At 43.2% G+C, this 10,372-nt stretch overlaps 3 protein-coding genes across 4 annotated transcripts; 1 reads left to right on the top strand and 2 right to left on the bottom strand.

Moving 5' to 3' along the window:
* The first annotated feature begins 421 nt into the window (after nt 1–421).
* Nucleotides 422–4,584, top strand: LOC138594448 (histone H2B 3-like). 2 transcript variants are annotated; one of them, XM_069665536.1, is made up of 3 exons: nt 422–619; nt 3,080–3,152; nt 4,352–4,584. In XM_069665536.1, the coding sequence occupies exons 1-3, from the start codon at nt 530–532 to the stop codon at nt 4,582–4,584; spliced, it is 396 nt and encodes a 131-aa protein (XP_069521637.1). In that variant the 5' UTR covers nt 422–529. The 2 variants fall into 2 exon arrangements, with proteins under 2 accessions (XP_069521637.1, XP_069521639.1); XM_069665538.1 differs by lacking the exon at nt 422–619 and having other exon boundaries at nt 3,017–3,152.
* A 2,164-nt stretch (nt 4,585–6,748) lies between these two features.
* On the bottom strand, nt 6,749–7,060 carry LOC138595246 (histone H4). The gene has a single exon (XM_069666607.1). It carries the CDS (start codon nt 7,058–7,060, stop codon nt 6,749–6,751), a length of 312 nt encoding a protein of 103 aa, XP_069522708.1.
* Nucleotides 7,061–9,715: 2,655 nt separating this feature from the next.
* LOC138594939 (histone H3) lies at nt 9,716–10,126 on the bottom strand. Its single transcript, XM_069666228.1, has one exon. The coding sequence runs from the start codon at nt 10,124–10,126 to the stop codon at nt 9,716–9,718; it is 411 nt and encodes a 136-aa protein (XP_069522329.1).
* Between the last annotated feature and the right edge of the window lie 246 nt (nt 10,127–10,372).

Raw genomic sequence — 10,372 nt, 5'->3', positions numbered from 1 at the left:
GGCAGTCGCTGTCCGAGGTGCTGAAATTACAGCAACAGAGCAGGTAGCTCCTGGCTCTGTTCGCGGGGATGTACCTGAGCTGCTGCTGAGCTCTGTGGAGCGGTCATGAAGCTGCATCACTCAACACCAACATGCTGTCTGTCCTATAACTGTGAGATGGAAACATTTAGTAACAACTGAGCTCAGAGTAAGAACAGGTTCCTCTGGTGCTGTGGTTCATTAAGTCATGTGTAAATACTGACTTCATGGACGCTTGTATTATTACCAAGTAAAGTCTGAACTTCAGAGCAGCTGCTGCACTGAGCTGCAGCTGTGATGAAGTCAGTTCAGCACCTCAAGACTCGCAGGACAAGAGGACAGGAAGCTCCACCTGGGACGGAGCCACGTTAACAGAGTGTCGAGTCATTCTTTCCCTTTCTTGATGGGATCCAATGGCAGAGTGTTGAATCTCTCCAGAGTTTCCAGACGGTATCAACAAATACAATCATCAGAACAGAGTTGCAGCAGAACAGACCGTTGACATCATCAGATGGGATTTCAACCTAACAAAAAACTGACTCATCAGGACCTTATCTGGAAAGATCCAACACATGACACGTCTGTACAGGAAGGGAAAGCAGTTTTAAGTTGCTGTTGAAAGGTGAATTTTACTTCCGGGTCCTACTGCATATTAGAGACCTGTAAAACCTCCCTGAAACAACAAACATGCACTTAAAATATTAAAATATATAAAAACATGTTTCATAGATTAAACTTCAGGTTATTAAATGCATATTGAATAGGACGGTGTGGGCGCATACCTCTGATATAACCAGACGTCCACGGTTGGATCCGGTTGTAACTCTTGATTTTCCTTGCTGATAGTCGCTTTCCTTTTTAGACTGTTTGCCTTCATCTGAGCGTCGAAGTTATTTATTTTTCTTTGGATTTTTCTTTGAGTTTTCACTTCTTTTTGAAGTTGTATATGTAGTCATCGATCTTTTCTGTGTTTGTTCAGCCATAGTAGATTACTGTTTGCTCACAACACTTGCAGAGACCGGAAAAGCAGCCGCTTAGCTCTGTCTACCCTCTCTGGCAGACCAACCACTGCTGGGTGATGGAAAACGCTTCACTAACTGGGCACCGCTTGTGATTTTTTCAACAAAAGTCGCACCAAACACCCAGTCTGTAATTCTGCAAATGCAAAGGCTTTCATCAGTCGGCTAAAGGCTCAATCACCATTGTGTTACCTCATTCGCAAAGATAGTGACTTAACATTAATTTAAATGAAAATCTTCAAGATCATTTCTTTATCTAGAACACACTTCAAAGTTTCTTTCATCATGTTCACAAGTCTGAGGAGCACGCCTTTCTCTGCCTCACATCGCTCCCAGCATCTGTTTAATCCACAACATGAAGCAACAATCTGGGTCTTTATCCATCTGCACAGTGAAGCTGATTCACAGGAATATATCTCTGGGATGGATCACAGCGCAATCTAGCAGAGAGATTTCCTCAGTGGTTTTGCATCCAGGGATAACAGAGAGGAAACTGTCTGGTCTGAATCAGAGCTGCTGAAATGTGCAAGAGTATAACCCAAAAGCAAGTGTATGAAATACACAGCAGGCTGGAGTTTCTGTTTGTAGTAATAGTATATGTTTACAGGGGGAACATATATAGGGAGGGACCCACGAGATGTAAACAGGAAGTTAAATGAAGTTGCTAATAGCTACACTGGTATCTCTCATCATCCTTGCAGTACCTGAAAGTCTCATGTTCCACTGTTAGCAGAGACAGAAAGGCAGATGGCTGTCTCATGAACAAGTCCTCCACATGTTGAAAACATCAGTAGATCTACAAATTACATTTTACTCTTCTAAAAACATTATTGCTAAAGACAGGTCAGTAGAAATTGGATGTTTGTGGGGACGCGATGTTAGCATCACTACATTGTAAGATCCTGAACTGAGGATGACGATAGAAAGGCAGCTGTGTATGAGGTTATCAAGAGGTGTTTTAAATTGGTCAATAAAATATATACATGGAGTGTGGCATGGGTATGAAGAAGGTGTTGCTCTGGTGCTCTTCAGTGTGGGGATCCAAGTTTGAAGTGATTGAAAAGATTTGAGGCTCTAATTAATATAAAGCCTGTCTGTCTTCCGGGTTACAGACTCAGTAAAAACATGCCTATGTGTTTCAGCCATTAAGGCCTTATCCCCTCTGAGTGCCTCACATATTTTTAACTTTAACTTTATGTATTAAAGTAGTTTTAAAACAATTGAACGTCAATCCTTATTGCTAAAGACAGCTCAGTAAAGTTCGATGTTGGTGGAGACATGATGTCAGCATCACTAACTGATTGTAAGATCCTGAAATGAGGATGGAAATAGAAAGGCTGTTGTATCAAGTCAGGGAAATATGTTTAAAGTAGTTTTAATATGATGTCAAACTTTTACTTGTTTTTCTTAAACTGCTGTTATGAAACTTTTACTGAATTCAAATATGTAAAGACTTCTTCCACCACTGGACGATGTGGAGCTCAGTCACTTTTACAGGAGACATTTCGCTTGACCGAATCTCTCTCTCTCTCTCTCTCTCTCTCTCTCTCTCTCTCTCTCTCTCTCTCTCCGGACATTTCTCGGCTTATTTTCTTTGTGCTGTTAATCATCACTGCTGTTTGTTTCAGCGCGATGCAGGGTGCTATGTTGTGCTTGATTAGTGACCAGCATCGGTCGGTCTACACTACTTCTGATGGTAAATTGAGGCATCACTATTCACTGGGGATTATTATATTACTTAAGACTGACACAGACATAGGCTACAAAATAGTTAACTCACTCTAGATACTCACTGTAGGGTTGGCGGTAAATGATTACACCCCCCCACCCCCACCCCCGGGTGCTCGTACTGTGCTCACACATCTCAGCCAATCCTGCAAGAGCACGAGCACGAGCTTATTTGCATCAGGCACGTACATAAAGAACGTCCCGACACCGACAGTCCCATCTGTCTGAGAGAAGAAGTAATCTGAGCAAATATGTCAGAAACCGTCAAGGCGCCCAAGAAGGGTTCAAAGAAAGCCGTGTCGAAAGCCACCAAGACCGGCAAGAAGAGGAGAAAGACCAGGAGGGAGAGCTACGCCATCTACGTGTACAAAGTCCTGAAGCAGGTCCACCCCGACTAGAGATGTCAACTCTCGTTCACTTCAGTGACCCGGATCTTCGGATCTCGTTCAGCTGAACGATTCGTTCATTACATTCGTTCACCAGGTCGTTCAGTGACATTTCCGGTTTACCCGTAACTCACTCTCACTCGTTCACGAACAATACGGCTCCCATTGCATTACTGGTCTTCTTGTTCAATCATCACAAAATAACAGTTACTTGGCCCAACTATATTAAAAAGAAAATATTATATTTATATAAAAATAAACATTCATGTGTTATCTCATCTTGTTGTTGTGTCAGTTTATTTTTGAGCTGTTGTAATATCATTTCTAGTATTGTACTTTACTTTATTTCTTTATTTCAGACACATACGTCCATATCTGTACAAAACACAATACATAAAATAAAATACGAAGACTACAACTTCATTGTGCGATCAGTTCATCATAGTTTATAACGCAGCGCGGGGAGAACACAGACGTTTAATAACGTGGACCTGTGTTCAGATCTGTCTGTCAACAGAGACTGCAGTCCGCTGTGTACTACATATATTTTACACAGAGCTGTAGATGATCAGGCTTTATGATCAAACTTTTATATCTCGTCATCACTTCAGTCCGCGATGACCCGCTCCCCCCCTCCCTCTGTGCAGATGCTCTCTCCCTCTCAGCGCTGCGAGTCTGCATCACCGTTTTTATGATATGTTGTTTTTAAAGTTTAACGGAGGTGAATGAGGCTCCTTATATATTCACAGGGCCTGATGATGTAATATATTTAATCAGAGTCTGAGTCTGTGAATTGACTTGTATGTACAGATGCACCTAATCAGGTCGCTTCGTTCAGTGAACGAGAGAGAGAGAGAGAGAGAGAGAGAGAGAGAGAGAGAGAGAGAGAGAGAGAGAGAGAGAGAGACATTCGGTCAAGCGATACGTTCAGTCACTGTCACTCGTTCATGAACGATGATACGTTCAGTCGTTCTCCTAACCAATGATGGTGATTTGATACATTAGATGTGATACAAACAGCCCTCCTCTGAAACGCAATTGGCTCGTGCTAACATCAATCAGTCTGGTTTCCTAAAAGAAGAAGTGGGGAGCCAAGTGAACGAAAGGAACGACTTTGATGCTTGAAAGTGAACGGATCATTCCGTTCACTGAAAAGATTCGTTCTTTTTGAACGAATCGTTCAGGACCGAAACATCTCTAACCCCGACACCGGGATCTCCTCTAAAGCCATGGGTATCATGAACTCCTTTGTGAGCGACATCTTTGAGCGCATCGCCGGTGAGGCCTCCCGTCTGGCTCACTACAACAAGCGCTCCACCATCACCTCCAGGGAGATCCAGACCGCCGTCCGCCTGCTGCTGCCCGGTGAACTGGCCAAGCACGCCGTGTCTGAGGGAACCAAGGCGGTGACCAAGTACACCAGCTCCAAGTAAACGCGCTGATATGTGCAACAACCCAAAGGTCCTTTTCAGGACCACCCACCACTAAACTACGAGCTTTATTCTATACATTTGATGATACTGTGTCCCATCTACCGACGAACGATGGCTTGTCCAATAGAGATGTCAACTCTCGTTCACTTCAGTGACCCGGATCTTCGGATCTCGTTCAGCTGAACGATTCGTTCATTACATTCGTTCACCAGGTCGTTCAGTGACATTTCCGGTTTACCCGTAACTCACTCTCACTCGTTCACGAACAATACGGCTCCCATTGCATTACTGGTCTTCTTGTTCAATCATCACAAAATAACAGTTACTTGGCCCAACTATATTAAAAAGAAAATATTATATTTATATAAAAATAAACATTCATGTGTTATCTCATCTTGCTGTTGTGTCAGTTTATTTTTGAGCTGTTGTAATATCGTTTCTAGTATTGTACTTTACTTTATTTCTTTATTTCAGACACATACGTCCATATCTGTACAAAACACAATACATAAAATAAAATACGAAGACTACAACTTCATTGTGCGATCAGTTCATCATAGTTTATAACGCAGCGCGGGGAGAACACAGACGTTTAATAACGTGGACCTGTGTTCAGATCTGTCTGTCAACAGAGACTGCAGTCCGCTGTGTACTACATATATTTTACACAGAGCTGTAGATGATCAGGCTTTATGATCAAACTTTTATATCTCGTCATCACTTCAGTCCGCGATGACCCGCTCCCCCCCTCCCTCTGTGCAGATGCTCTCTCCCTCTCAGCGCTGCGAGTCTGCATCACCGTTTTTATGATATGTTGTTTTTAAAGTTTAACGGAGGTGAATGAGGCTCCTTATATATTCACAGGGCCTGAGGATGTAATATATTTAATCAGAGTCTGAGTCTGTGAATTGACTTGTATGTACAGATGCACCTAATCAGGTCGCTTCGTTCAGTGAACGAGAGAGAGAGAGAGAGAGAGAGAGAGAGAGAGAGAGAGACATTCGGTCAAGCGATACGTTCAGTCACTGTCACTCGTTCATGAACGATGATACGTTCAGTCGTTCTCCTAACCAATGATGGTGATTTGATACATTAGATGTGATACAAACAGCCCTCCTCTGAAACGCAATTGGCTCGTGCTAACATCAATCAGTCTGGTTTCCTAAAAGAAGAAGTGGGGAGCCAAATGAACGAAAGGAACGACTTTGATGCTTGAAAGTGAACGGATCATTCCGTTCACTGAAAAGATTCGTTCTTTTTGAACGAATCGTTCAGGACCGAAACATCTCTATTGTCCAAACAAATGTTTGTCTTGCTGGTAGAGGCATCGGTTAGGACTCAGGATGCCCGCACCTATTGTCAAACAGGTACAGTAGGCTATACATATTGGATTACGTTTTCGAAACGTGTTTCACGGGAGTAAGAAATGTGCCCGCTTTAAACATGGACCGAAGGTTGCACGGTCCGTAGAGCCACTGTTTGTGTGGGAGACCGGGAGTGCAACACATTTAATTCCTCCAATAAAAATCAAGTTAAAGTGATATATACTCACTGCACTGTTTAAGTGAATATTACCTCCACATTTAATTGTGTTAATCAGTTAACATAATTCAAATACAACGAGCTTCCACGAGAAGTTATGTGGAAAAATATATTTTTGCTTAGAATTTCTACCACATACAAAATAGGGATCTTGATTGGATACCACAGCAGATTAAGTTTATTTGAAATAGTCTTAACACCGATTTTATTCCCTAATTTTAATAAAATATTTTAATTATTAAACTGACTATTTCAATTAAACAGATTTAAATGTTTACATTGCCCCGGTCCCCCCTACTTGTCTTTGATTCATAGCAATGTGTTCTTTCATCGAGTGATTAAGAACCTTAAATAAGTGTGCCCACATACTTGGATGATATTCTTCTTTTCATTGTCAGGTATCATACTTTTCACTTGAGCACTTAGTCTCCTCACTATATTTAACAATCGCAGTGATTTAACGATCACAGACAGGAATGACTCCTCAAAACTTGAGCTTTAAATAAGTAACATGATGCTGTGTTTGGACTGACGTCATCATCAGGAAGTTCACGCTCTCATTTGATTCAGTGCGTGGCTCTTAAAAGAGCCGTTGTTGCCGTTGTTGTTGTACAGTGAAAGTTTAACCTCCGAAGCCGTACAGAGTGCGTCCCTGTCTCTTCAGAGCGTACACCACATCCATGGCGGTCACGGTCTTTCTCTTAGCGTGCTCGGTGTAGGTGACGGCATCACGGATGACGTTCTCCAGAAACACCTTCAACACACCGCGGGTCTCCTCGTAGATCAGACCGGAGATACGCTTCACTCCACCACGGCGAGCCAGACGGCGGATAGCGGGCTTAGTGATTCCCTGGATGTTATCACGGAGGACTTTACGGTGACGCTTAGCACCTCCTTTACCGAGTCCTTTCCCGCCTTTGCCTCTTCCACTCATCGTCACGTGTATGTAGTTTCAAGAATAATGCTCGCTTACCGATTCACAGCTAGATATATGTTGTCTGAGGACCTAATAGAAGACAGGGGCCGACCCTTCTTCTTCTTCTTCTTCTTCTTTCCTGGCAGTCGATGATTCTCTCTTCAGAGCATTAGCGCCCCCACTGACCAGCCGCTTGAATCAGGGACAGCATGTCTCCTGTAAAAGTGACTGAGCTCCACATCGTCCAGTGGTGAAAGAAGTCTTTAGATATTTGACTTCAGTAAAAGTTTCATAACAGCAGTTTAAGAAAAACAAGTAACAGTTTGACATCATATTAAAACTACTTTAAAACATATGTCCCTGACTTCATACAACAGCCTTTCTATTTCCATCCTCATTTCAGGATCTTACAATCAGTTAGTGATGCTGACATCACGTCTCCACCAACATCGAACTTTACTGAGCTGTCTTTAGCAATAATAATGGCAGAAAATTAAAATGTAATTTGCAGATCTACTGATGTTTTAACATGTGAAGACTTGTTCATGAGAGAGCCGTCTCTCTGTCTGTCTCTGTCTGAGACCTGTATTTCGAACACTTCACTGAAATATGTGCAGCGTGGGCCCACTCACCGTCTTGAGTTGGGCCTCTTGTATGACTTTAACTTAGACAATTTTCTCCCTCAAACAACTTTTCTTCTGCCATTCACAGAGTTAGTGGGATCAGGATCTGGAGGCATGTGTCTCTAACATCTGGAGTTACAGTATGTATCTTATATTCTTTCATCATCATCATCAACAACAACAACAACAACAACAACAACAACAACAACAACAACAACAACACCACAAAGGCTCTTTTAAGAGCAGCACACTGAATCAATAAGAGCTGATTTCCACGTTGTAAAACAAAGCAAATTTCTAACTGCTATCTTAAATGATATAAAGTACGAAAATGAGGTAAAGTGAGCCAAATTATCAAAACATACATCTGCCAACTTTTCTGAATTTAATTCTAGTTTTCTCGAGTAAACTCAAGGTCCTTCTTCGGTGCTTGTACTTGATCAGGCATTTTCTCTTCATAGGAAATGAGTAGGAAACAGTAGACTGCGCTGTTCCTCGCATCAGACTGAGTTTCAAAAAGCAACCAGTTAAGTGCGAAACAAGGTGGAGTCTGACTAAAGCCCCTTTCACACTGCCAGTTCAAGGCGCGATTATGACGCCTCTGTAACATTCTGTCTTATTTGTAAAACACAGGAGGCGGAATGTTGGGGCGAATTTGTTACACCTCTGAGCCAGCATCGGAGGTAGTAACAGAAGTGAAATGGCGTCTGGGTGAACAGCGGAGCCGGCAGGGCGGAACAGCACCGTGTGTGTCTTTGAAGCACACGCTGTTTGTTCACACTTTGCTTCTGCAGCGCCGGAACACTGAGTAAAAACACATGCTGGGGCGGCTTTACGATCACTGAAAAACTATGTGAGCATGATGATAGAGAAACGTGCCTGTGTGTGTCTTTATCAGAACTTTATCAGTCTGAACTCAGCAGGGAGGTTGTGTACAGCATAGTTTTCTTCCCCGATGCCACGATCCTCCTCCTTACAGACCTGCTTTATATCAGAAAATTATTTGCAATGATTTGGTATTTAATAAACTAGAAATGGATTGATTGGTCGACCGTTCAGTGCTTTGTTATTTAGTGGCCTAAATTTGGTGTTTTTTGACAAATCCATGGCTCTGTCCTTGGTGCTGAAGTTGCAGAGGGATTAATAATTGTGGCTCAATCCTGTCCTTCTGTCAATTCAATCTTGATTTATAATGTTACATAAAATTCACCCAATAAATGCTCTATTATTATTCACATGTTGTTGTTGTTGTTGTTGTTGTTGTTGTTGTTATAATACTACAGTGACAGTTGTGTGCTAAAGTAGTGTCACCCTTATGATTAAGTTTCACGTAGCAATGTGAACAGTTGCAGGAGAGCAAGATAATCAGAGACACACTGCCTGTAATAGTCCGATAATAATCCTGACCATTCAGTTGTGTTTTGAGGGAGACATGACTTCAGAAGGAAAATGGTTCTGCTATAACGTGGAGGTTTGGGTTAGATTTAACTTTAGGTACCCCAAACGAGCCCTGAAAAACAGCTTGTTTTGGGCAGAAAAGGGTTGTGAGGACAACATTGTTCAGGTTGAGGTGAGAACGGTCCAGGATGAGGAGGTGTAAGTGATCTGGCAATGATAAATGGATCCCTTTTTTTATGATAAGTGGAGGAAAACAAAACAGACTGACTGTTTTTGTAAATTAGACGTCTGGTTTCTGTATGCATGTATGTGTTGACAAAGTTTTAATACAAATAGGGAAGCCAAACCGGAGAATCACTGAGACATTAGCCTTTGAATAAGAACACAGCCTGCACTTAGAGGCAAACATATATGTTATAAATTCTTCCATGCGTCAAATCTGGTCAGGGTGGGCAATTGTGCATAAACTGACAGTATGAAGGCTGTTGACTTAAATACTCAATAGTGATATTAAAATACTATTTACGGTGCAGTTTAAATTGATAAAACTACTGAAATGTTTTAACACACGCAGCAGAGGAATGATCTCTTGAGGCAGAGTGAGGTGGCTCTTAAAAGAGCCGTTGTGGTTCGTCCTGCTGCAGCAGACAGTTTAAGCTCGCTCTCCACGGATGCGGCGGGCCAGCTGGATGTCTTTGGGCATGATGGTGACCCTCTTGGCGTGGATGGCGCACAGGTTGGTGTCCTCAAACAGGCCGACCAGGTAAGCCTCGCTGGACTCCTGCAGAGCCATGACAGCGGAGCTCTGGAAGCGCAGGTCGGTCTTGAAGTCCTGAGCGATCTCTCTGACCAGGCGCTGGAAAGGCAGCTTGCGGATCAGCAGCTCGGTGGATTTCTGGTAGCGTCGGATCTCTCTCAGAGCCACGGTACCGGGCCTGTAACGGTGAGGCTTCTTCACGCCGCCGGTGGCCGGGGCGCTCTTACGGGCAGCTTTGGTAGCTAGCTGCTTCCTGGGGGCTTTGCCTCCGGTGGATTTACGAGCGGTCTGCTTGGTTCTTGCCATCGTCTCTTCTTTCTCTGAACAGGAGAAAAGTGTAACAGAGAGAGGAGACGCGCTCCTCTTAAACTGGAGGAGCGGCTGCGAAAGGGTGACGCTGGTTCACACCTCCGGACCCTGATTGGTGCTGGACTGCTGCTGGAGCTCAGCCCCGCCTGGAGGAGCGACTCACCACCTCAATCCCCGCAGCTTATTGGAGGAAAATTGTACCGAAACTGGACGCAGCCCCCATTCTCGTCTCCGCTGGAATTC

The sequence above is a fragment of the Semicossyphus pulcher genome, unplaced genomic scaffold, assembly GCF_022749685.1.
Source record: "Semicossyphus pulcher isolate SPU_LCO1_2020_fin unplaced genomic scaffold, fSemPul1.0.p SCAF_17, whole genome shotgun sequence".
Taxonomy (NCBI): Eukaryota; Metazoa; Chordata; class Actinopteri; order Labriformes; family Labridae; genus Semicossyphus; species Semicossyphus pulcher.
This window is presented reverse-complemented; position numbering and strand designations above follow the sequence as displayed.